The sequence below is a fragment of the Microcebus murinus genome, chromosome 12 (assembly GCF_040939455.1).
Source record: "Microcebus murinus isolate Inina chromosome 12, M.murinus_Inina_mat1.0, whole genome shotgun sequence".
Lineage (NCBI taxonomy): Eukaryota > Metazoa > Chordata > Mammalia > Primates > Cheirogaleidae > Microcebus > Microcebus murinus.
In genome coordinates, this window is record NC_134115.1 from 83,686,484 (window position 1) to 83,714,414 (window position 27,931).

Sequence of the window (27,931 nt, forward strand, 5' to 3'; positions counted from 1 at the left end):
TTCTTTGCAAATTGCAGAGCCAGAAATGACACCTGCCTGAATTCTCTTTCACAACAAAGTTGCTAAAATACTGTCCTCTCAACTTTGCTGGGCAGCCTCAGCCTGCCACTGACATAACATCATTTAGTATTCACCAAAAGAAAGCAGTGCGGCCAGCACAGTTCATGGCTTGGTCTTCACGATAATTTTTTTTATTAATAGTATCTATTAATATCCCTTTAGATTTTTAAGGTATTATCCACTGGCAATTGTTATGCTATTATTTTACTGTTTACTTTTAAACTCACATAACCACTAAAGTATGAATTTCACCTTAACGTTTTTCACCAATTGTTAGTGTGCATCAAGTTTCAATAACTTAAGTGAATAAAAAACAGTTACCTAAAAATCATACAATTAAATAAGCAAAAACGAGAATTTGTTCAGCCTGTGCCAAGGTCCCACAGCTAACGTAGAACATTAAGTGCTAAGAGTTATAGATACAATTGATCTAAGGAACACATTCTTCAGACTGGTAACATTAGAAGTTTTATTGAAGGGATACTGACATTTCTCTTTACTTCCCAAAGTCACATCAATATTAAATTCATGGTCTTTAAACCATTTATTTAAATTCCAACTCTAAATAATGTAAAATTACTTTAGTGGAGTGTTAAGTCATTTTTAATATACCTCATACTTTCAACATTTTTTTGCAATTTTCATTTTTCTTTAACATATGGAGGTCCCAATCAATTGGAAATAGACAAAGCTTTCAAGAAAATCTGAGAAGATTAATGTGGTTCATAGAAGGATTTGGCATTACTGGGGTGATTTTCTAAGCAAAAATCATAAGCCTTCTCCCCATTCCTTTGTTGGTTCTAACAGAATCTATGGAGCCTTGGAAACTCCTCTCCTATAGAAGACTGGGGAACCTTTTTTCTTTTCTTTTTCTAAGTGAACTAGTGTATCTTATTTTTTTCTCTATGTATTTAAGAACCTCAAACAGAAAATAATGCTGACATGGGAATAAATTTTCACATTGAGAAATGAGAACAGAATACTAATCTCATTTATAGTTTATATTTGGACCTGTTTACTATTCTTAATTGGGGCAAGACACTACCGTTTTTGGTATAAAACACCTACCCTAAATGCTACATGTTTTAATTCCTGCAGATGTCCAAGAAAGGGAAGAAATCTAGCTTAGTGACCAAGTCATTACACTTATTTGTGCTAATCTCATGTACCAAGGGCATAGCGGTTTTCAGCAGAAAACCTTTGTGCTGGCTGATCAGTACCCACAACTCCACATTCTCTGGCTTTCAAGGCACTTGGCTCAAACCTAAAGAGCAGAGAAAGCTTCAGAGCTCCAATGATGCCTGGTGCTCCAATGACAATGAGACAATGGAAGAACAAATATTTTTAATGTGTGATCTCCTCCAATGATGATTAAGCATAAAGCACTGTCAAAAAGTAATTCCTAAAGATGTTCTTTTGTACCTACACAAAACAATACTGCAAAGTCAGAAACAGCAGAAACCTATTTATTAAAAAATAGGGTAAACCACTGATAAAATGCCTACTAATAATTATTGAAAAGAAGTTGATACTTCCTATCAAAAAATTAACAATCACCTTCTTCTGGATAGAGACTTCAAAAACACACACAAAGTAACAGCCACCAAAAAGACAAGAGCAATGACGAAAGCTGCCTTTAGGATGTATGTGCCTGCATGCTGGTACAGGAGGAATAACATGGAACCAGGAAACATCCAAGCATATCAACAATAGTTCAAAAGTGACAATGGAAGATCTGTGGATTTGTTCTTGGAGATTTTGGAGGGTGGAAGGGTTGTTTAATCAGGGAGCACATCTATCATTAAAGCAGACTTAAGTGGAATTTCACACAGAAGATACCTCCCCCAACAAAGAAAATATAGTGAAAGAATCTCTTACATGTATACTTGAGACACTAGACACGTAACACAGAGATGATGATGCCATCACACACAATCTCGTCCCCACCTTCTGCTGGATGCAGAACAAACCTATAGGGATTTTTAGAACCGCCTCCACTTTCAGGTCAGGTCTCCGTGGCATGCAAAGACATACAGTTTCTCTATTCTCAGTGAGAGAAGAGAAAAACCTGTCCTTCTGAGATATTGTGACAGAGAAAGCTTAGTGCACAAGGAAACATTCCACATTGCTGCAGCATTTACAGCTAAGAAGAATCCTAATAGCCCAAAGCCTAGAGCAAAAAGCTGAATATTGGTGGCTCCTCAAGCCCCAGGGAGGGCACAGCAGGCCCACTGCAAAAGGAGGTTTTCCCAAGTAACTGGTCTCCTCAGCAAATATACTATCTGTGCTAAAGAACATTCCAACTAACAACAGTGCCTTACGAGCTTTGGAGGAATCGGCAATCAATTTATAAATGTTCAACATAAAACTGGAAAAATATGTGAAACAGAAGGGACTTACATACCTCCATATCTGGCCTAAACTTATCTTCAAACACAGCCATTGCTGCCAAGGAGCCAGAACCTGTAAGAAAAAGATGCACTTTAAGTGTATTTTACCAACTCCCAGCTTCTCCATCTCAAGTTTACCTCAGGGCAACAAAAACAGCAAAACACGCCTGGTGTCACATTCAAGTACAGTGTAAATATTAATCCTATAGGGCCACATAAACCAGGTAAAAACAGTGCTCTTCAAAAGCCTGGCGTCACACTTACCACTATCTCGGGTATATCTGCAACTGGCCCTACTTCTACCACTGACAGTTATAATTGTAAATTATTCACAATAAAATGCTGAAACATGAAAATCAGGTTACGAAGAATCTGTATTTTCTCAAAAAGTGAAAGCCACATAATTTCACATGCTCTATGCTGCGAGTCTCGTGCACCATATTGTGCCTTGGCAGGCTGCTGGGTATAGCGCTAAATACCAAGCCAGTTAGAAAGAATAGACTGTTTTAATGAGCTGGCCCTGGTAGAGTCACCTTGACACGCAGGGAAGAAACTACCGCACCAGCAATGGTAATAGGACTGCGAGCCGCAGCCACCAGGTTATTCCAGCTACAACTGTAAAACACTTTATTATGTGGCATTTATTTGGAGCTATTATTTTTAGTTTGTACTTTGAAGAGTAACAGCTGAGTAGACAAAATGACAGACAAAGAAACAAAAATTTATTATTGCAACAGCAAATGGCTGAGAGGTTATGCTGCATAGATATTAACAGATAGCAAATTTATCCCTACAAAAGCCGGATGTAAAAGCATTACAAATAAGTATGGGCTCCCTTTGAGTGGATGCAAAAGGCAGCTCAGCACTATTTGAAAATTTAAACTTGCTTTGTTCAAAAACCAGAGAATCTTTAGAAAATCATCATCTTGTCTTTACAGGGTCCTGGCAATATTTCAGGATACTCTAGTTTTGGAGAGAGGATAGAGTTGCCCACAATTTTTTACTCCAATTAGAAGATTTTTTTGGCATTTATTACTTTTTAACTTGTTTTGCATAACACTATCTATTTAGCTGGGTCACAGAGAAAACCATATTTTCTATTTAAAATGATTTGTGTACATCGCTTGACCACCTCAATGGTTTAGCAAAGGAAAAAGGCAGCGATTAAACAGTTTCAAATGAGGTGTCCTGCTGATTTTATCAAGTCTGCTGAATGTATAATGAAAAAGGAGAAGCTGACAGCAACACTGCATTGAGAAAATACAGACTACCTTATCTGAACCATTTAAGGAGGTCCAATTATAGATCAAATTTAAAGGGTAGAAACAGCAGATTTACAGACACAAATCAATGAACATGGTAATCCCAATGAATATGACAGATACTCCTGTTAGGGAATATCGCTGCGGATGAGGATCATTACCCTCGCAGTACCGGATACATCACATCTTAAAGCAGTAGGAAGCATCAAGGGGAGACCAGCATTACAAGCAATGACTATTCATTTAGGCTTCGGGAGCAAAAGGCAACCCCATTTCCCCCCCCCTCACAATTTTTTTCTCCTTAAAAAAAAAAAAAAATACTAAAACGGTGATCTAAAGACACATTAAAAGCCCTTTGGAAAGCAGATAGAAACTAAATAGATATAAAACTAGTGCACTCAGAGAAAACCAGCACATATGCAAAAGCAAATTAACCAAAACAAACCTCTGAATTTCAAAGTAAACATGTCCTTGAAGACTTGGAAATGGGGTCAAATTTCACCAACATTCATGAGTCACACGTTTACTCTGAGACTCAGGGGTCAAGGGGAAGTCACTGTAACCTGAACTGCTTTGCTGCTGTAAGGCACAGGTGAGAACCAGTCTTGGACTTATTAGGAAAAATGAGCTAGTTCTGTGTGCAAAACAAAGGACAGCTGCCATGAAGAAACAAGACAACTGCAACTGAGAAAAATCTCAGGAAAAAATACTTCGAGACACAAAATACTCCTGGAAAGCACCCAACAGCAGGCTTGCCTCTCCCAACAAGGTACAAGAATATCTTTGTGAAGAGCCTAAGGGTAATCATATGAGAGGCCCAATCCTAGCACTCTGGGAGGCCAAGGCAGGCGGATCAGGTGGATTGCTCAAAGTCAGGAGTTCGAAACCAGCCTGAGCAAGAGCGAGACCCCGTCTCTACTCAAAATAGAAAGAAATTAATTGGCCAACTAATATATATAGAAAAAATTAGCCAGGTATGGTGGTGGTGCATGCCTGTAGTCCCAGCTACTGGGCAGGCTGAGGCAGGAGGATCGCTTGAGTCCAGGAGTTTGAGGTTGCTGTGAGCTAGGCTGATGCCACAGCACTCTAGCCCAGCAACAGAGTGAGAGACTATCTCAAAAAAAAAAAAAAAAAAGGATAGGGAGAGGGCAGGTATTTATGTAAGAGCTAATAACTTTGGAAAACTGGAGGGTTTTTTTGTTTTGTTTTTTTTTTTAGACAGGGTCTCCTTCTGTTGCTCAGGCTGGAGTGCAGTAGTGTGATCATATCTCACTGCAACCGCCAACTCCTGAGCTCAAATGATCCTCCTGCCTCAGCCTCCTGAGTGGCTGGGACTCCAGGTACGCGCCACCACACCTGGCTAGGTTTTGTACTTTTTGTAGAGATGGTAAACATGGAAAGGACACAGAGGCTCTTACTACACTGCATTTCTGGCTTCCCCTTTTTCTACACCTTGACCCCCCCCCCAACGCACACAAGCACGTGCAGACACACATACACAGAGCGCTGAGAAATTTTCTGAAAAGCAGGTTTCTAAACTGCCCGATTCTGTTTCCCATGAAATCAAAGATATTCAGGCCCCAAAATAAACTTGAAAAGAATGGAAAATTTCAACATTAAAAATAATTTTGAAATCACTTGCAAATAAATTAGCCCCTGCTCTCAGCTTTTTAGGAAAGGAAGACTTTGGTGCCGCCTTTTCAGAAATACACAAATGTGCTAAAATATGGGAGTACAACTGCCTTTTTGACAGGTTCTAGGTAACTCTGAATGTGTGTCTGTTCTGTAGAAACTGAGGTGAGAATTTCAAATACGACTGCAATTGCCTAAAGTGACAAGAGAACGAGATGCAAATAATCCTCACGTGATTTTGAGGCAATGCAATAGGGGACACAGAGAACAAGGAGTTGGCAATTTAAAAAAAAAAGATGGTAAACTCAATGAGACCAGTATTCTTTAATAATTTTATTCAAAGTGCCTGGATATTGGTCCAACGCCCAAAACTACATACAATAAATCATCAGACAAACGATTTTGTCTGATGATTTATTGGTGGGTGTGCCATACCAGCACACCCACCAGTGACCTACAAAATGTTCAAATATCATCTCCCATTCTCCCCATAAACCATTAATAATGCCCTGAGACAGTCCATTATTTCAGCATCAACCTAACTAACCTGGCACTCTCTTCATACACAAAACCAAGGTGGAAATCTTTTGAAGGATCGTTTACCCTGATTTTCTATTCCAAAAACAGGGACACCTTAGGCACTACAACTGTCTGGTTTCCCATGAAGGAACAAACGTACAGAAAAGCCAAGGGACAGTGTGTCCAGGGTCTCTGCTTTACACAGCAAGCCTGCCAGGCAAAGGACATGCTTCCCACAAACGAGGGCTGGGCTCTGTGAGCAAGGGTAAGGCCTACCATCAGAGAATTCGCACTCTAGTGAGAAGGCAGCCGGGGGAATACCAAGGGCATTTTGTTGAGTGCCCACCATGTGCCATGGAGCCTTTTTTATATTTTATGTCCTTTAGTCATCTTCGTAACAACCCATTATGGTGATAAAGCTTCTTGTCTAGGATGTCTAAGATTATGGTACTGACAAGCACAGGGACAGAATTCCTGTCTTGGCTGTGACCCTTGTTGCTCTCTCATACAGAAAGTTCTATACACCACGATACAGTTCAGAGAGGAGACGTAAAACCTTCTATGTCCAGGTCTCTGCCTCCCTCGGGTCCCTCCCTTCCCCAATACACACACTTGACACTCCACCAACACTACCCTGACAGTAATTTCCCACATGCCCAACTTCCAGTCACCCTTCAAACCCCAGCTGAGATCACTTCCTCCCAGAAGCCTTCCTTGATCACCCCACACCGCTACAAGCTGTCTCACTCTCATCTCTGCAGCTTGTCCATCCGTTCGTGTCTGAATCCCCCAGGCCCAGCAGTCTCTTGCACATAGCATGCACTAAGAAGGTATCTGTTTAATTAAGCTGTGCTAAACTGAGAGTACAACTGTCCAAATGAAGGAGCCAGGGAAACTGTGAGCTGACCAGAAGCGGTGACGATAGCAGTAAATACCTTGATAAAGTGCAGAAAAATACTTATTTCCTAATTTACCACACTAGGCTGAATATAAGACCAACTCAAATGTAAAGCGAGTTCCATTTTTCAAAAAAGGAAAAAAGCCTTTAAAAAAAAAAAAAATCACAAAATCATGTCCTATTATATGTCCTAGTCCAGTCCAAACCACTGTGATGTCACAGGAGTAAACCGCCCTTCTTGGATTTCTGCATCCTATACCGAAGCTCCCGTCTCATCAGTAGTTTCCATGAAGCTGCTCCTTAGCAACCTCCACCAAGTCTGCCTTTTCATCCCACCCACAGTTACTGAGTCGCCAGTGTTACTTCCAGAACAAAGCTCTTTAAAACGGAAAAATAAGGTGCAATTCAGTGACCCGCATTTAGAGAGACAACGATGTGCGTGGACACTAAGATAGCTACCCAGTCACTCTCTAACTTAACCTCCTGCATCCACTGCTCCCATTCTCCAAAGCTCACTCAGCCACCCACGCAGCTCAACATGCCCAGACCCCCCCACCCAGGAGCCGGCCATGAAGAGACAGGGGTGGAGAGAGGGGGCACAGCTCAGCCCTCTCTTACCAGCAGGCCCGAAGCTGTGGCCCGCACTCCCGAACCACTGCAGCCATCAAGTGGGCACCACCTCGCCTCGGCCATGCCAGCCAAGTGCTCATTAAAAGAACTCCTCCTGCAACCTGTGCCCATGGGGTCCCCAAAAGAGCACGCACCCTGCTTCCCAGCTCTGACTGTCGAGCTGGACTCACCCACAGACCCTTGAGAAGACGCTGTGGGTCGCCCAGGTCTGCTGACCTCCTCCCAGAAGAAGGGGTCCCAAGCACCAATGCCACAAGGGCCACACCTCCAGGCAAGCTATGGAAATGAAATATGTTCTTACAACAGCAGCCACTGGCTTATATAAAATCACTAGCTCCTGTAAGTAACATAAAATATAAGCCCTAAAACTCAGAAAAATATGTGTAACACACAGAATAACTAAAAAAACTCATAGATAAATAATATCAATATTCCAACAAAGAACACAGCAGTTTACAAAAAAGAGAAAAGGCAGAGAGGCCTATACACATTTAGAAACACTGTTCAAGTTCACTAGTAATCAAATAACAAATTGAAATAAAATGACCATCTTTTGCCTTTTAAATTATCAAAGATTAATAATAGCCAGTACTGACAAAGGTGTGATCAAATGAGCACTCTAACACACTTGGTGAAGCAAAAAATGGATAGAACTTTTCCAATGGGCAATTTTGAGACATCAGTTGGAAATCATAAAGCTACACATACCCACCAAACCTGCAATTCTACTGCTAGAGAGTTATTCTAAAGAAATAAATGGACAAGTACTCAAATCATTCATCTGTATTTACAGCTGAAAAAAAAAAAAAAAAGTACTCAAATCATGTTTATAAAAAAAAATTATTGTTTAAATTAGGGGGGAAAAAAAGACCTGGAGGTAAATGTAAAGGTCCAACCATCAGGAGACAGGGAAAACAAACAATAAAATACTATATGCACCAGTCATTAAACACAACAGAAGTATATATTTTTTTGGCAGTAGAAAGATATCCATGACATAATATTTAGTGAGGGAGAAAAACATGTTCCAAAGCAATAACAGATAAGCTTATGCAATACACATTATACACTATCTAGAAGAACATAAATCAAAATATTATGCCCATTTCTGGGTGGTGCTATTTTCTTTTTGTTTACTTTTTTAAAATTTTTCTTCAAAGAGCATGCATTATTTATAATCTTTTAAGGTATAAATTTGGAGAAAATCCAACATTATGAAAGGGATGAAAAGAACAAGCAAAAGACTAAACCCTTACTGTCAGTCTTCTCATATACCAGCAGCAGCAGGCAGCCTATTCCTTAAATTTGTGAACAGGGGCCTGAGGTCAATCCATGCATGAGTGAACAGCCCCAAAGAACGGCAGCAATCAGTCATCACAAACAAATACACCGTGTCTCTCCTATCGCCATACTAAGGAGGGTTTCCTTAAGACTGCCTTAGAGGTGAAATAATCTTAATAATAAAACCCTTTGAGCAAATCAGTGTGGAGCCAGACCCCACCTATCCAGAAGTGTGCTCTGGCAAACAAAGTTCTGAACAGGCTACAGCAAACACAGCTGCAATCATCACACACGGTACTCAAGAAATTTCAAAGCACAGTCACGTAAGTTTTGTCTGCTCTTCAGACATGGAGGTAGCAGCAATCCCATTTTACAGAGCCTGAAGCCCAGAGATAAGATGCTTGCCCAGATCACATAGCCAGTGATTAGCAAATCTGGGCTTCTGAAGCCAGATCTTTCTGAATTTAAAGTGTGTGATGTTCTTTCCATTCCACCACTTTGCCTCTTAAATAGCAAAGCCAAATGCTTGAAATCAAGATTAGCAAGTAAGGCTGGAAGAAGTAGCTATCTTTTCTTAGCTTCCTACCCCAAAAAAGCATGCTTTCAAAGTTACTTTTTCTTCAGGTTTCAGAGAAACAATTACCACACATCTGGATATAGTTAATTTGTGTTACTTGCTTGAAAATTCAAAAGAGACTGAATTTGGTTAAATGTTTTAAATGATTAAACATATGCCATTGCTATTCACGGTTCAGCAATGCCACTCAAGTATCTATTCTAAGAGGAATTAAGATAGCCTAATTCAAAAAAAAAAAAAAAAAAGTGAAATTCGTTTTTATTATCTAAAATATCTGAAGGTGATTTGATCTTAGCTGATCAGTATTAGTTCACTTTGAACCTAACTTTTCCTAAGAAAACAATCCAACGTAGGATAAAATCTGAAGTGTATCAAGAATAATTTACAATCTAGATATTGCTTTTACTTACTCTATACATTTAAAAACACGTGTATTGTCGGAAACAGTGGCTCACACCTGTAATCCCAGAACTTTGGGAGGCTGAGACATGAGGATTGCATGAGGCTAGGAGTTCAAGACCAGACTAGATAACATAGAGATCCCATCTCTACAAAATACTTTTTAAAAAATTAGCCAGGTGTGATGGTGTATGCCCGTAGTACCAGCTACTAGGGAGACTGGGGCAGAAGGATCATTTGAGCCCAAGAGGTCAAGTTTACAATGAGCTATAACTGCACCACTGCACTCCAGCCTGAGGAACAGACCAAGACACTGTCTCTAAGTAGATACATAGATATATAAATAAATTTTAAAAACACTTGTATTGATATGGCTTGCAGACAGTGGAGTTTTTAAAAAAAACATTATTTTTACATCAAAGATCACTAAAATACAACAATGAACTTAGCAATTCTATAATCTATGTAATTAGACATGCTAAATAAAAGACTGAATTTTCTAAAACCTGCCACTTTTTTTTTTCTGAGACAGAGTCTCACTCTGTTGTCCAGCCTAGCTCACAGCAACCTCAGACTCCTGGGCTCAAGCAATCCTGCTGCCTCAGCCTCCCAAGTAGCTGGGATTACAGGCATGCACCACCATGCCCAGCTAATTTTTTCTATATATATTGGTTGGCCAATTAATTTCTTTCTATTTATAGTAGAGACGGGGTCTCGCTCTTGCTCAGGTCGGTTTCGAACTCCTGAGCTCAAAGGATCCACCCGCCTCGGCCTACCAGAGAGCTAGGATTACAGGCGTGAGCCACCGCGCCCAGCCAAAACCTGCCACTTCTAAGCAAACAATAGAAAGATCTGATAGCCAGAAAGTAGAAATTTGCTTTTGCTAATAAGATCTATGCTCACAAACTTTCAGACTGGGGAATGGGAAAACATACAATATATTGAGGTCTTTCTGGGGGTAACTGTCCCATCTAATAGACAAAGTAACTGAGGCTCAACTAGTTTCAAGTAATTTGCCCAAGGCAACCTAGTCAATAAGTAAAGCCAAGATTTAAATCTAGGTCCTGTTCTTAAGTTTGTGCACCTTTCAGAAGGGCAACTCCCACTCTTTCTTCATACAAACCATTCCCAGGTGCCTGCTCAGGGGTGGCAGCAGCTCTGGGAACACAAAGATGCACAGGGGGTGGCCCGGCCCTGGCGTTCCCTAGCTGTTTTCCCTGGCTAAGTCAGTGTGAGTGCTGTGGCTGCCACCCTGCTCCAGGCCCCACCACATCGAGCACAATGCCAAGTGCTGCCTCGAAACCATGCAGCTGCCCTGCACTCTAGCCACCGTCCCTGCACTTTCCTGCATTTTCCTCAAGGGTAGCTCAGAGGGTTGAGATGCCACATGGAAAGCAGAATGCCCCTCACAGAGTAAAAGCTCAATGTAGCTAGCTATTGTCATCACTATAACACAAGGTCCCCTCCTGCCAGCAGCTATTCTATACAATCATTCTCAACAAGTCCCAGGGCTGGCAGGCCCCTGGAAACCGAAGCCTTCAAAATTTCTTCTCTCAAAGTCATGAAGATGTGAGAGGCAGCAGGAAATGGATTCCTACTGCTTTTCCCCAAATCAATTTAACCAGATCTTCTCAGGAAAAAAGCCGCTCCTTCTGCTAAAGAGTGGACCGTTTTAAGAACCCAAGGACCTGTTTGCCACCATGGCCTGCCAAAGTGTAAGATGTATGCAGCGATAAAAGAGTCACACACAGAACTTTCTAATCCATCAGTGTCAGCTCTCCCTGACAGAGTGCTTACTCACACTTGCTCATCGTTAGGCAACTGGCCACTCATCCTGGATAAAATTTGGTGCCTTCCACAGACCTAAGGACTGTGATCATTTTTCACTCCGTTCCTGCCTAAAAGCCTAGTCTCCTGGTATTGGTGCTTGCTCCGGAGGCCAACAATACCAATGTGTGAAGAGCTGATTTATGAATATAAAACAATGTTGGTGCCAGGGGACCATATTCAGCCACTAGAGAGCAGTGGTGCACCTCTCACTGCCCAGTGAAACTGAGATGCAGACTTATAATGAAATGCATGCATACAATTAAACCATTTAAAGTCTTGGCCAAAAGCTTCCAGGCAAGGCAAGCCAAGCAATCAGACAATTCTTGCATCGCTTGCTGAAATCCAGATTTGTCCTTTGTCAGCATAAACAGTTTAATTTGATGTTTTCACTCCTGAGTAAGCACTGAGTATTACATTTAAACCCCTCATGAGGGGGAAGAATGCTTCCTTTTCATCAGCAAATGTACCTCAATGTCAAAGTCTACCTTTTATTCCCAATGAATTAAAATAATTCCATTTAATATGCTTAAAAATATATTTTTAGAGCATCCAACATTTTTGCTCCAAAACTAATGCTTCAAAAAAGAGAGTTTCTTTTCTAAATGAAATGTAGTCGAGAGTTAAATTTTACTCTAATGATTTAAAACACCACTTGAAGGGAATAGAGATTCTTCTTCCATCTCATTGACCTGACAGGTTATGAACACTTAGTCTTAAGAAAAGACTAACAACCAGGGGCATCTGGGCCTAAAATGTGAAAGGTTTTATTAATGCATTGTAATGAAAAGCCATAAGGTATGGAGAGAGAAAATTGTTCTCCTTAAAACACAGGCATCACCTAACCCTATATTTACAAGATAAGGTGGAGGATGAAAATCACCTCAAAATATGCCTGTCTTAACATCGTCGGCCTGCCAGGAACAGCAACTCTCACTGGTGCTCAGAGCACAGGGCACACTCCGCACCCTCCTGCTGCAGCAGCTCAAGGCAGTTGGAGCCCACAGGTCACATTCCTCTTTGTATGCTTTTTCTATGTTTTCATGTCTCTCAGAACCCTCAAGGACAAAAGGACCATAGATTTTAATAATTTATAAAGTACGCCTAGTTTTAATCATAAGTAAAGGTTTATCTTGTTCATAGAGCTTGTGAGCAAACAGGGCATCCCATTTACTAGAAAAACATGCAGCTACGTATATTTTCTCATCTTTAATTCACCTGTGGAGTAGATGGTATTATCTCCATTTTTACGGATGGAAAAAAGGTAAGTTCAGAGAGGTGAAGGAGCCTACCCAAAGTCACACAGCTAGTGATGGCAGAGTGGGACTCTGAACCCAGGTCTGGTTGAGAGCATTCTATGAACTCATTCTATGAACTACACAGCGTAAAGTCTTCTGATGCATAAAATGACTTTCCACTCAGTCTTACTATAAGGAAGTAAAAGACATCAAACACTAGGTTATTAGACTATAAAGGCACTTTTCTTTAGCAGGGGCAATTCTGGCCCAATTCTGAAACAAGAGCAGGCAAAGGTGGTTAGTGTTACCCTCACTTCCTCTGAAATAGGGTTTAAAACCAGAAACTTAAATTAAAACTGTGAGCATTTCACTTAACTATTCTGAAAAGCACTCTGACAAGGGCTTTTACTTGACTAAGAACTGAACTCAAATCAGAAGACTTCATGGTAAAATGTCAGAGCTGAGAAATAAAGGAAGAAAAACACACTGTACATTAATTCAATACCTCATCATTTTCTGTATAAGATACTTTTTTTAAACATAGAAAAGTCCAATGTAATTAGAATAGATTAAGAACTGCAAGGGCTGACTATATTACATTCCCTGTAACAGCATGATGAATTTAAAAAGTAAACATTTTCTCATGTCCTGATATAACGGCACCATCTATTGGCTTAGTACCACCTTTGCAGCAACCAAGAAGCAAGATGCATTAATTTAGCTTTCATGGACTTTTGGTTGCCAGTTGTTTTATTCCCAGCACTCCATAACAGCATAAATTTTAAGATATAAAATCCATGCATTGCACATTTTAAATCTAAAATGCATCTAACTTATATTAATCAAAGCAGGAAAAAGTGCCAGAGAAATCTCAGTACACAGAACTTCATGTACAGAAAATGTGTTGGTACTAAAATGATCACACCACCATGCACTAAACATCTACTACGCGCTACAAAGATTTTTATGTATGGTATCTCACTTCATCCTCATACATTTCCATGGGACAGTTCTTTGAACCACCATTTTACAGAAGAAGAAATCAATGCTCATAGTCAAACAGCTATATGAATGTGGGATTTAAGGTCTGAACCCAATTTGACTCCAAAAGCCAGCTTTTTCCACTAAGCCACAATTGCCTGAAAAAAATGGCCAAGAGCAACACACAACATAAAAGCACAGTGTTCCAGTATGGTGGCTCACACCTGTAATGCCTTGTACTTTGGGAGGCCGAGGAGGGAGGATCATTTGAAGCCAGGAGTTCGAAACCAGCCTGGGCAACATACCAATACCCCTGTCCATAAAAATAAAATTAAAAAATTAGTCAGGAGCAATGAATGGCTGCTCCTGTAGTCCCAGCTACTTGGGAGGCTGAGGCAGGGGGCTCACTTGAGCCCAGGTGTCCAAGGTTACAGTAAACTTTGATCACACCACAGCACCCCCACCTGGACGACAGAGCGAGACCCTGTCTCAAAAAAATAAAAAGTGCATAGTGATTTACAGAGCATGTTCACACACAACATCACATTTCAGTATCCTAATAACCCTGTGACCTTCCCAAGTCAAAAAAACTGGCTTCCTGTTAGAATTAGGGGGCATGAGGTTCCAGAGGTTAGGTGAGTAGGTCCGGAAGACCACTGCTGGATCGAAGCCAGGGCTTCTACCTCTTTTTCTAGGATTCTAAGTTATACTTCAGGTGGTTACAAGAAAGCCTGGTCCAGGCACTTACTGCCTGTATGGACAAAGCTCCCACCAGAATGGGGATTCCTGGACCAGCACAGTTCCTACCTTTCCCAGCCCCTGGCGCACAGCGAGCAGGGCAGACGCAATCCAGCACTGCTGAAACACAGGTTTCTGGAGCCTCCTACACAGTCAATCACACAGCTGACCCTAGTGCAGGAAAACGAACTTCCAGCAACACTACAGCTATGGAGTTCATATACATGTCCTCTGAGGAGGTTTTTAGGAAAGCCTATGAACTAAATAGAGCTGCTGCTAAATTCACACCTGACTCAAGAGTTGCAAATGAATAGGAGAAACATTTGCCATCTTGAGGTGCACTAATTTAATCCAGTGCAGAGTAACTTTCAAAATCAAGTCACATGCAGATATCCAACTGTCTACACAAAGGTTGCACATTAGTGTAAAAATACAGAGAAAACGGCAAGACAGAAGTTCCTATCAATGTTCCAAAGTTCTGACTTAATTGTAAGATTCTTTTGCCCACAAGGTGAGATATCCGTTATGTTTACCTCGCTGTCCTGCATCTTTCTAACCGCTCGCAGGCCCTGCAGACTGGGACTTAGTAGGTACGTTCCAGTAATTAGGGAACCGTATAACCAGCTTATCTGGAGACAGAATTTTACCTGGATGGCCCTGGCAGTGACCCCACGCCTTCCCTAATGGTGCATACCAATGTTTATTCCTTAAGTTAGTATTCCTAAATTGTCCAAGGACCTCATTTCCAGAAATGTCATGCTTGAAATTTTATTCATGTTAATTCTCTATGTGAATAAGCAGACAAAAACAAAAGTTTTACATACCCTGCCAACACTGCTACAAGGAACACTGCCAAACTAATAGCAAAAGATGGTCCCCAAGCTTCTTTTGACACTACTTCAATTTACCTAATAAAGAAAAGCTGGCAAGTTCAAAGAATAAGCTAATTAATCTGAGAATTAAAAGAACCCACATTTTGTCTATGTAAAAAATATGATTAAAACCCTTTCCCCCTTAATAAAAGAAAGTCAGAGACTTTTGCCCAGCTTTCAACAATCACACTAATAGATCAGCATCAGTCTCCTCCAAATTAGTCTCTTAAAAAAGAAATAAGTAAATGAAACCTAAGGAGACCTTTTTCTTCTTTGAGAATGGACCATATCACACTTGGCCTAGACCACAGGTCACATTTCATGGGAGGGGGGGGAAACAAAGAAACTGAGGTTCCCATCCCATCTCATGCGCTCCCTTGCTGTGTGACCTTGGCAAGTAACCTCTCTGAGCCTCAGTTTCCACTTCTGTAAGACAGGAATGATAGCACCCACCACACAGTGTTGTGAAGATTAAATTAGTAAGCATCTCACAGCTTTGATGACGCTGCCGCTGGACAAACATTGCTAACATTATGTCCATGACGAAGGTTTTAGGGCAGAAGCTGTCCAAGGGCCATACCACGAGGAGTTTGATACATTAATTGTCCAAGTAAACCCTCAGGAAAGGCAGCCCTCACGAACAGAAGGCTCCTGAACCCAGCACTGGAGCAGATCAAGCTGCCTCCACAAGTTAAATATGAGTGAGGCGACACAGGTGTCTTCTATTCAATGTAAATTAAGAGTAGCCTTCCGGCACCTGGCTAGTGGCCAATACAGGCCCCTGGGTAGACAAAATTTAGACACCCTTGTCTTATGAGTAATTTGTAGCTTCTAGCTCTTACTGTCAAATCACTCAGGAAAAAAAAAGATTAATTACAAAGTTTTGCTTTTATTTTTAATAATAAAAAACTCACAATTTAACTAAAACATGAGAATTCAGATGAAATATTCATTTTCTCATTTAAGCTACACTGATGGAAAGCCTCAATCCCACAGTGAATGTTAATATTCCATGGGAGTATTTCATTTAAGAAGACCTTCTGTAGCCAGCTCCTTACCTCCTCCAGGGGAAGGGGGAGGGAGAAGGTGGAGGGGGAATGGGAAGGGATGAGGGGGAAGGGGGAGGGATGAGGGGGAAGGGGGAGGGATGAGGGGGAAGGGGAAGGGATGAGGGGGGAGGGGGAAAGGGAGGAAGTGGGAGAGGGGGAAGGGGAGGAGGAGGGAGAAAGGAGGAGAGGAGGAAGCAGGGAAGAAAAGACAAAACAACAAAACTCCAAGCCAGATTAGCAAGAAAGGCAGCCCTACACAACTACCACAAGGAACAATGGCTAAAAGAAACTAAAAGAATGACAGAGACAAAAAGCCCAGGGCAGTACAAAACCCTTTTTTACATTCTCTGTAAAGGGCTCCTCTTCACAATGGACTTGAATTGGAAAAAAACAAAACATAAAAATCATGTTGTCTTGGGGTAGCAGAATTGTGGATAATTTTTTTAAAATTTCCTTTGATGCAATAAAGCTATTTCAGTAAATAGTGTTTTTAACATGCAAGATAGAAAATATACACATAGAGAGCAACTGAAATACAAAAAACAAACAAATGCCCTTTGGGAATTTGTATGAATATTTTTAGTATTCAGAAGCAAGGTTTAATAGCTTAATGAAGTAACATCTATAAGATGATAAAATCACAACAGCTGTGTTGTACTGGGGCTTGCTTGAGATGGAGACAAGGGTTCAAAACCCAGCTTTGCCACTTACAGGCTGAGTGATACAAGGTAAGTTGCTAAGTCTCTTTATGCTTCATGTTTCTTTTAAGTAAAAAGGCAATAATAGCCTCGCTTCCACAGAATTTTAACTAAAAATGATGTGACGGCATCCAGCAGAGTCTCTGGCACAGAGACACTCCCTATACATGCTTCAAATTTAAAATAATACCAAGCTTTAACCAAAAAAAAAACAAACAAAAAAAAAAAAAACTTGTCAATATACAACACTTTGTGCTATTCTCCTACAGCCAAAGTGGGGCCACACAAACAGAATATAATCTAAACCAACTCTATTCTAGGGGTGCTGTACACCACTGGTTCACAAACAATGAAAGGCAGCTAAGATTTCTAACAGAGTTTCAGACATTCTTTGGCACAATTTAGAGAATCTGAAAATTAACTTACCATCAAATACTCACTGAGTCACACAGGACTCTACTAGACACAGACTCTACTCTCAGAGACCTCAAAATTTTGCAGAGGCAGGAGGGACAAGGGCTGGGGAAAGCAGAGTTTGGCCAAGGCTGGAGTCCTGGAACCCTGCTTCACACTTTGGAGGGATTTAACAAATTCAGCCTGGAGCAGCCAGCAGTCAGAGTGGGTGGCTTCAGACTGCCCCAGGGTGAGGAGGAGAACACTCCAGGCAGAAAGGGCATTTCTGAAAGAAGGCAGTAGGCACTAGTGGGCTGTTAAAAAGTCTGTTCAGGGGAGGACAAGCGGCTGCTGCCACAGAGACCCAGGGTGCAAGTGGAGGAGGAACAGGAAATGAGACAGGAAAAAGGGCCTAGAGCCCCACTTGAAAGGGAGGTGGCCCCATATGGAGGAGTTACAGTAACACCCCTGCCAAGAGCCAGGAAGGGGCTAGCGCTGAGGAAGGACAGGAGAAAAAAGTGAGAGACCCAGGATGTGGCCTAAAGGTTGGTTAGCTGGTTTCTGAGTGCTCTCTATAATGACAGCGGCCGTGTCTACTGCCACTGGATTCATCCACGGCCTCAACATTTCTGGCCAGGGTGCAAACTCCCTCTCTGGCCCAGACCCCTCACGTCCATGCTCCCTACACTGTCTGCCTGCCTCTTCTAACAAGCAAATCTACTCCTCTCATTCTTGGCTGGAAAACACTAGCTGGGAACCTCCAGGACAAAATCAAAACAGCTTGGCCTGCATCACCTGGCCCCTCTCCGGCCTGGCATTCCAGCCTCACCTCTGCCCCACACTCCCAATGGCCCATTGCTCTTCCACCCTCCCCTTCTTTGCTTCTGCTGTGCTCCCTGCGTGGACCCCTTCCCTTCATCCCTACACTCCGCTCCTGCCATGCCATCCAGCAACCTCTGGCCTGCAGTTCCTGGACCACACCAAGCCCCTGTGCACCACAGAGCCTGAAGTCTCTCTTTCCCTTGGGAGAATGGGGTGGGCCAGCTAAATGCCTGCTCCTCAGTCTGGTCTCAGCTTAAGTGTTACTTCTTGCTGCTTTTCACCTACCAGACTGGCAAGAATGCTCAGCGTTGGTGAGGTTGTGAGAGAAAGGCAGCCTCATTTTCTCTGGTGGGGGTAAAAACTAGTGCCACTGATTTGGCAATAGCTCTCCAAAGGTCAAATGCACGGGAAGGCTGACTAGCTGTCACTTTTCTAAGTTGCCCCAACAGCTGTACTTCCTTCCTATGTCTGGGGAATTCCTCGAGCACAGAGAGGGAGGCTGAGCTTCTCCAGTCAGAAGCACCCAGCCTTCCCTATGAGGAACTCTGGGGTGAAAGGAATGACAGGAAGACTCGGTTCTAAGGAAGCCAGGGTCCAGCAGCAGCTGTCCCAGCAGTGCAGATGGAGGTTCCTGTACTCACCTCTAATGGCCTGTTCTAAAAGAATAATTTTTGACACTCTTCTTGGCCCCAAACCCAGTTCTTGCCCTCCCAGCTATATTGTAAGCCACCTGCTATCCTTTAAAAAAAATCCCTCTTTTCCCTAAATCATCCACTGCTTGCAACAAGAGAATTCTGACCAATACATGCATATACCCTAATCCAGAAATGCCATTACAAGGAATTTATCTAAATAAAGCATGTATTTATACAAGCAGACCAAAATACATACGTTGCAAAAATCTGAAAACCAAAATATCCACCAACAGGAGGATGTTAAATCATGGTATAGCCATATAATGCTGTTCTATATAGCTTGTTACTACAGAAATTACATATACTACTTATGCTGATACAAAAATTTCTTTAAAATAAGTTAATAGTAAGGGAAGAATATCAGTATAGCATAACCTCATTTGTCATCCCTTTTTAAAAGGGACAGACATATAAGACAGGAGATAAAGGTGCATCAAAATATTTTCTGGAAAAAATACAAACTCTTAACAGTGGTTCGTTTGGAGGAGGGATATGAAATAAAGACTTTTCTAAGGTAGTACTTTGTCCCACTAGAACGTTTTGTCATGTTCGTAAATTACTTTCATTACAAAATGTATTAACGTCACTTTCTCAGAAAGGACCTCCCAAAATACCCATCATCCACATACTCCTATTCTCTATTACTGTTCTTTTCCTTTATTGCACTTAAAGTGACGCATTCTTTTAAGTGAACATGTACTCAGCTGTTTAATGCTGTCTCCCCAATGAGGCTCTAGCGCTGAGGCAGGCGCTGACCAACCCTATATTCCCAGCACCTGGCAGGGCCCAGCACTGGTGATGCTAAAGAAACAGCTGATAAATGAATGGATGGAATTCTCCCTTCAAGACTCAGCTCAAGGGAAGTAAAGCTTCTCCTAAATCCCCCCAGTTTAAATGTGACCCCTTCTCCCTTGGACCCCTACAGCCCTAGTCAGTCTACACATCTGTCTCCCCCAGTAGACTGTGAGTATCCTCAGGCAAAGACCCTCGTATTCACGTCTACCTGGGCTGCCTGCTGCAGTGCCTTTACACAGAAGGCACTCAATATATAGTTGATAAGTGAATGGATGAAACAAAACCTCAAAGTAACTTACTCGTGTATTAAAATCAGATGTTACTGATGTCTTGTTCTTCTTAATCTGGTCTTTTAAGAGAACAAAAACTAGACTGTATGGAGTAAGTGGTTTTTAAACTCAAGTGTCCCGTAGACCCATCACCCTGAAATCAAACTACACTTGGAGAGACAGATTACTGTTGGCCAGGACAAAGCACAAGAAAGGATTGCAGAAGTGAAATAAGCAGACCCCAAAATGCTTGACTATTCACTTTCAACAACTTTTCCTAATTCAGCTTTATGCTCAAAGGACAAATTACTACAATTCAAAAGCAAGAGAAACCAATTCAGTTTTCCCACTGATTTTTACAATTGCTTGATATCAATGTTAAATTTCCTAAATTTGATGACTTTATCAAGGTGACATAAGAACATCTTAAAGGATTCAGAGGCAGAGGGTCTGCTGTTCACTCTCAAATGGTTACACGTACCGAAAAAAACAATACTAGTAACAATAATAATGTATATGTATGAGACAGAGCTAATAGGGTAAAATGTTAACAACTGACAAATCTGAGTAAAGGGTATAAAAGAGTGTTTGTTGTATATTACTGTTACTTTTTTGCAAGCTTGAAATTTTTTAAGTAAAAAAAGAAGAAATGAAACCACTTAACAGAAAAGATTATTATACCTTTACTACTATTTGAAGGTATCAGATGGGGAGAAATAAAACAAGATTTTGATGGAGATAAATATATTTGATATTTGAACAAAGCAATTCAGAACAATTCTAAAATTGCCCTAAGTATCTTCATTTTAAAATAATTACAAAGATTCATCCATATGCTATCTGGGGGTAAATCATTCTCCCCAACAAAAAGGAAAATCTGTTGTACAAAAACCTTCGAAGAAGGCCAGGCGAGGTGGCTCACGCCTGTAATCCTAGCTCTCTGGGAGGCCGAGGTGGGCAGATCATTTGAGCTCAGGAGTTCGAAACCAACCTGAGCAAGAGCGAGACCCTGTCTCTACTATAAATAGAAAGAAATTAATTGGCCAACTAATATATATTGAAAAAATTAGCCGGGCATGGTGGTGCATGCCTGTAGTCCCAGCTACTCGGGAGGGTGAGGCAGCAGGATCGCTTGAGCCCAGGAGTTTGAGGTTGCTGTGAGCTAGGCTGACGCCATGGCACTCACTCTAGCCTGGGCAACAAAGCAAGACTCTGTCTCAAAAAAAAAAAAAAAATTTCTAAGAAGCTACATAACACAATGGAATAGCAAAGTCTCAAACTGGCAATTTCCAAACTAACTCAAGGCAGTTGTCCTAGCTGCAGAGCCAAAATACCAAGACAGAAAACGTTAAGAGGTAAATGATAGCTGGAAAAACACCAGCTACACACAACCTGTTCAAATTTCCGGACCTACACAATTTGACCCAGAAACATAACATAAATGTTAGAATTTGAAAATCCTAATTCTTCTAAATATAGTTTTATCACCTTTTTTTTAAAGTCATAAAAAAAAATTCTCATATCTAGCAGTTAGAGCCAAAACACAAATGTAAAAAGCTGGTGTGAAAAAAGTAAAACTACTATTTACTGGCCAGGCACTACAGCAGATGCTATATTATAAATTATTTTCAATCATTACAACAACCTGGTGTGGTAGGTATTGTTGCTGCTACCATTTTACAGGTGAGGAACTCAAGGTCAGATAGGAATCAAATGCCCAAGATCCCTCAGAGATTATGAGGTAAAGCAGGACCCTGGTCACTACAGCTTAAAAAAAAAAAAAAAAACCACCAACTCCATGCATGTACCAGGCACGTTTCCAGGTGAGGCCTCCACTCTAGCTTTCCATCTGCCTGGAAGCTCTTAAACTCAAATCTCACCTTTCCATTTAGAGACCTACCCTGAGCTTTCTATTCAACACTGTGATCCACTGCTGCCCACCATTCTCAGGTCCCCTTACCATAGGCAAATTTTTTTAACTTCTTGAGATCATTGTAAATTCACATGCAGATGCAAAAAATAATAAACAGAGTTTCTATATACCTTTGACCCAGTTTCCTCCAAAGACAGTATCTTGTGTAACTGTAGTACAGTATCACCTGAATTATTTTTTTCTCTTAGTGTCACTTCCTAATACAGGTTGATGATCCCTTATCCAAAATGCTTAGGACCAGAAGTGTTTCAAATTTCAGATGTTTTCAGATTGTGGAATATCTGCTTTATACTTACCCGGTTCAGCAGCCCTAATCCAAAAATCCGAAATCAAGAAATGCACCAATGAGCATCGTATGGGCACTCAGAAAGTTTTGGATTTTGAAGCATTTCAGACTAGGGATACTCACCCTGTATGTTATAAACAAATTTTTAGTTTTTTATCGTCTATCTCCACTAAAATACATACTCCTCACGAGCAGGAATCTTTATTGAAATTTTGTTCACTGCTATATGCCAAGCACCTAGAACAGAGCCTAATCCATAATAGGAATGCAGTAAATTATTCACTGAATAAATCAAAGAACTGTATTGCACCCCTCCTCTAACAGGAAACAGAGCAGCTCTTCAAGAGACCATCTTGGTACAAAATGAGAGGATTCTGAAACATCAGGGAAACATCACACTCACCCATGGTGACGTAAGGCAACTTATCAGTTGATCCGTGAGGATAGATGCTGTAGAGGTGAGGTCCAGTAACATCTACTCCCCCTAAAACTAGGGCTGCACCAATGTAACCTTGATACCTGGTGATCAAAGTATGCATAAGAAGAAAACATGAGTGTACATAGCATCAGTAACTTAACCAAAAGTTTTTCTTACACCATTTTATTAATGGGTTATTGTTTTGATGGGAACAAAAGGGAGAAGGGAACTAATATTAGATAAACATCTTCTATCAGCCTGTATAAACTGTAAATTGTGTGAGGCACTCCACATAACTCTTTTCAGCTCAGCCTCACAGCTCCCTTTTAAAAAGGGCATCATCATTCCCATTTTAGAGAAGAGAAAACCAGCCTAGAGATATTAAGTACCTGTCCTGTGTCTCTGAGCCAACTTCTGCTTACTCCAAAGATTATCAGCACCATTCCCCTCACACCTCTCTGTGATCTGCAGATGAGCTACCATCAAAGTTGACAATGAGGAATTGCTTAGCTCAAGCTGTTACTCAGCTGTTCAAATTACCAACCTTATCACAGCCTCAACAGGAAAATGGCTTACGTCAAAACATCCTTTCCTTTGAATAAATCTACAAAATTATGATCACAGATAGCTCATTCAGGGAAGTAAATAATGAAATAACCCATTATAACCTGTAAAAACCATTGCTATTGCCCACAGGATAAAACTACACCTCTCCAGAACTTTAAAAGGAATACATTTCCCACTCTGCCCTACCTCTGCCTGATTGTGCACATATCTGTAGTCCTCTGGACCTTTTTACCTGGTTGGCTTCAAATTTCTTTTCTTTCTTTTTTTTTTTTGAGACAAGGTCTTGCTCTGTGGCCCAGGCTAGAGTGAAGTGGCACAATCATAGCTCACTGCAACCTCAAACCCCTGGGTTCAACTGACTCTCCTGCCTCAGCCTTCCAAGAAGCCAGAACGACAGGTGCATACCACCACTCTGCCCAGCTAATTTTTTTAATCTTTTGTAGAGATGGGTGTCACTACTGCCCAAGCTGGTCTCCAACTTCTGGCCTCAAGCAATCCTCCCTGCTTGGCCTCCCAAAGTGCTAGGATTACTGACTTGGCCTAGTTTTCCATTTCTATAGACTCCTTTCTCTGTATTTAGTACAGCTTTTTACCATTAGAATTGCTATGCTAGATAAACATGCTATTTAAAGTTCTCCACTGTGAGCCTTTAGCTCTTTGGGAAGAATAATGAAACTAACATAGGCTGAATTTGACAAATGATATAACAAACTGATACAAATAAATAAACACAAGAACCAAAGTCATAATTTTAGACTGACTGAGACATGGCTACCAAAGTACTTTAAGTAAATAGAATAGTCAAGTCCAATATTTTCCCTGGCCCTTATCAACAATTATTTCAGGAAGAATCTTCCATTTATAAGTGAAAAATTCAAGAACAAGACAGCATTTTAGAAGCAGCCTGAAAAGGGAACAAAGGCCCAAACAGGGGAGGAAACTGGTCCAAGGCCACCTAAGCTAACAGCAGGGTCAAGACTAGAGTGCAGGGTTCTGGGAGGAGCAGCTACAGTCACCAGCCCCCCAGCCCACCAGTGCCTCTGCCAGTACACCAACCGCCTTATCTAACAGGGTGTTTAGATAAAATCAGCAATAACCAGCTCGTTCCCTTCCAAGCTAAAATATAATCTGTCTGATCCCTTTAAAAGAAGTTAAGATTTTTGGCAAATGATTGAATTCCTTAAAAACTGATCCAAAAATTCTATTTCCAGGACTCCCTTGTAAAGATATAATCAAATATATAGAAATGAATGCACAAGGAAGTTTACTACAGCGCTGTTTATGATGCTAAAAACTGGAAACAGCCAGAGGGAGAAATGGCTAAATATACAGCTATATGACTGAACACTACACAATCATTAAAAATCATGCTGTTTTCTCATGTGCTATCAACAGTAGTATAAGTTAGTCCAACCTTTCTCAAGGATAATTTTGGCAGTACGTAACAAAATGTTAACTGTGCATACCTTTGACCCAGCAATTCCACTCTAGGAATCTATTCTAATACCCTAAGGAATTAATTAGTCAAGTATCCAAAGGTTCTATATTCCAAGGGGTTCACAGGATGCCTAATAATACCTCAAATACCTTAAAATAGGCAATATAGTTAATGCTTAAAAATTGGTTAGATTGTAATACATCCACAGAATGATATACTATGATTATCACCGAAACTTATGACATTGATCAATGGTTCTTAAGTGTACACACAAAAGTTTTTTCCAGCCGGTACGGTGGCTCACGCCTATAATCCCAGCACTTTGGGAGGTCCAGGCGGGAGGATTGCTCGAGGCCAGGAGTCCGAAACCAGTCTGGGCAATATAGTAAGACCTCCTGCCGGGTATGGTGGCAAACGCCTGCAGTTCCAGCTACTGAGGAGGCCAAGACAGGAGAATCACTCAGGCCAAGGAGTTCAAGGCTGCAGTGAGCTATGATGGCACCACTGTATTCCATCCTGGGCAACAAAGCAAGATCCTGTCTCAAGAGAAGTTTTTTCCTATTTCAGGAGGAGTACAAATGTTCAGAACTTCTCTATGAGTTCAAGAAAAGAACTCTTCTACTGATAGAAACAATACTTATAATATACTATTATGTGAATAGGATAATTTACAAAACAATACACACTGTAATGTTCTATTCTTATAAATGTATTAGGATACCTGTATAATGTGAAAGATATAAAAAAACATATCTCAAAAATCTATAGTGGATGCCCTATAAATATATACAACTACTACATACCCATAACTAAAAATTTAAAATTATATTAAAAAAACTTAGTGTATGCATCTAAGTGGCATTATATCAAGTGACATTAACTTCCTTCTTTTCACATTTCTAGTGTCTGAATTTTTTATAGTGACTATATATTATTACTTTTATAATAATTTTAAAAAGAGTTTTTTTTCATTTTGAAGCCTGACAAGAAAACTATTCAAGATGTACTGCTAGGTGAAAAGACTAGGCTATATTCTAAGACAGTCTGGATCAGTTTCTATAGTACATACAACTATAAACCCATTTCTATAAATAAAGGGTTCCACAATTTTATTCAATTTTCCATAAGGGTCTGTGACCCATAAAAGTTTAAGAACCACTGATCAATATCATAATTTTTGGTGATATCATAGTATATCATTCTGTGGACATATTACAATTTAAACAATTTTAAGCATTAACCATATTGCCCATTTTAAGGTACTAAAGGTAGTATTACTAGGTATTCTATGAATCCTTTGGAACATAGAGCCTTTGGATACTTGAGTGATTAATTCCTTAGTCTATATTCTAGAATAGATTCCTAGAAGTGAAATTGCTGAGTCAAAGGTATATACAGTTAACATTTTGATACATATTGCCAAAATTGTCCCTGAGAAAGACTGGACTAATTTGTACTATGATCAATAGTACATGAGAAAATGTAGCATGATATTTAATGATTTCATTTCAAAATACGTATTATTAAACTTATTTTAAAAACCTTGAAGGGTATATAATAATCTGTTAGCACTAACTGCTATGGGTGATAGGAATCCAGATAGTTCTGTATTTTTTTCCTTTTGTTTCTATCTTCCAGATTTTTTTTTTACCATGAACACGTACTAGTAATATAAAAGGAAAGGAGGAAGAGAAGAACTTAAAAGACAAAAGACTGGAATTTTATAGACCAAACCAAAAATAGTGATTGTCCATGAAAGGCAAAATTTTTGTTCTTTGGGCTTGTCAATATTTTCCAAATTTTCTACAATGAATGTATATTACTTTTATAAGAAAAACAGCTATGATTAATATTAAGAGCCTCTAGATATTCAAATAATAGTTTCCAGAATACAGAACAGTATTTCACTAAGATTTCTATTGAACTCAACAACGAAGCTCCATGCTCAAAGCAACAAATATTACTCTTCTATGGCTAACCATCATAAATGTAGAATAAAGGCACTGCCTCAATAAGGGAAAAGAGGTCCACTACTGTCTATCAAACACTATTTTCTCACATACAAAGAAACGGGTCATTCAGGAAAAAAAAGTACAGTAATAGCAGGAAGAGTACCCACTGACTCTGAATTTCATAGGGATCTAACTTTGCACCAGGCACTGTTCAAGACAATGTTGCAAGCCTTGCTTCTTCACTCCTTTCCTCCTCAAAAAAAAGGTCAAAGGTCAGAGAGACAGAAACTTATCCTCCTGTTACTGAAAAAGAAACTGGCTAAGAAAGGTGAGATAAACCGCCCAAAATCGAAAAGCTGTCTGTGCTGTAGATGAGACTTAAACTAAAGTTCTACAGTCAATTCCCAAGCTTTCTGTCCTTACACCACTCTGATTCATTTTACATAACTTACCAAAAATGTCAGAGAACATAAAAGACTATAACAATCCTGGTTTAAATTTTTAAATGTTCCTCTCAAACCTGTTTGATAAAATTTAACTTTTACAAAATATGCTAAACTAAAAATGACAAAACACTGAAAAAGAGAATTTAGAATTTCTAAAACATTCTAAAGAGATTAATGGAAATACATGCTGATTATTTTGCCAAATGCTTTAAAACAACCTTGCCAATATTGAAATATTGTATATGTAATGCACCACACAGACCACCAGAGGGAGCTTTGCATTAAAAATTAAAATCCACAATTGTCTTCAAAATCTCATCAATAGGTGTGCATTAACAAGTTTCTACTCACACTGTACTGGAAGAATTTGTTTGGTTGGCAATAAGTCCCTATAATCATGTACACAAACACATGGAAAGCACTGACGTAAGGGCTCAGCACAGCCAGAGCAGGAACTGGGTAGGCTTCCTGCCTATACAACTCTAAGCCTTGGTCTCATCTATAAAATGGGAACTATACTACTGGCCTTAAACCTCACATACACTACTGAGAGCCTAGGGGCCATGCTAGACACATGGATGAGGACCTGCAAATTCTAAGGAAGGCAAAAGGCCATGGAGGAAACAACAAAAGTGAGCCAGATAGGGACTATGACACATGGAGCACATGCTCCCACTTCTAAAGTGACATCCATCCACCAGTTCCAGAAGATTATTGCCACGTTATCCATCCTCTGAGTTTTTTCAAAAGCAGCCAGAAATTCAGACTTGTAATTTAAATCTCCAATCTATAATTCTTGACTACTATTTTTTTAAAAAACGCCATGTGACCCAAATCAATTTCTCTATGGGCCAGTGGCCTATGAG

The 27,931-nt window shown here is 40.3% G+C and overlaps 1 protein-coding gene across 1 annotated transcript in view; it reads right to left on the reverse strand.

Moving 5' to 3' along the window:
• Positions 1-27,931, reverse strand: part of PSMB7 (proteasome 20S subunit beta 7) — a 58,737-nt gene that overhangs the window by 26,730 nt on the left and 4,076 nt on the right. The window contains exons 5-6 of the mRNA XM_012771859.3: positions 22,648-22,763; positions 2,465-2,523 (exon numbers count right to left, since the gene is read on the reverse strand). Coding sequence (XP_012627313.1) covers positions 2,465-2,523; positions 22,648-22,763 — 175 coding nt within the window. The remainder of the gene's footprint in view (positions 1-2,464; positions 2,524-22,647; positions 22,764-27,931) is intronic.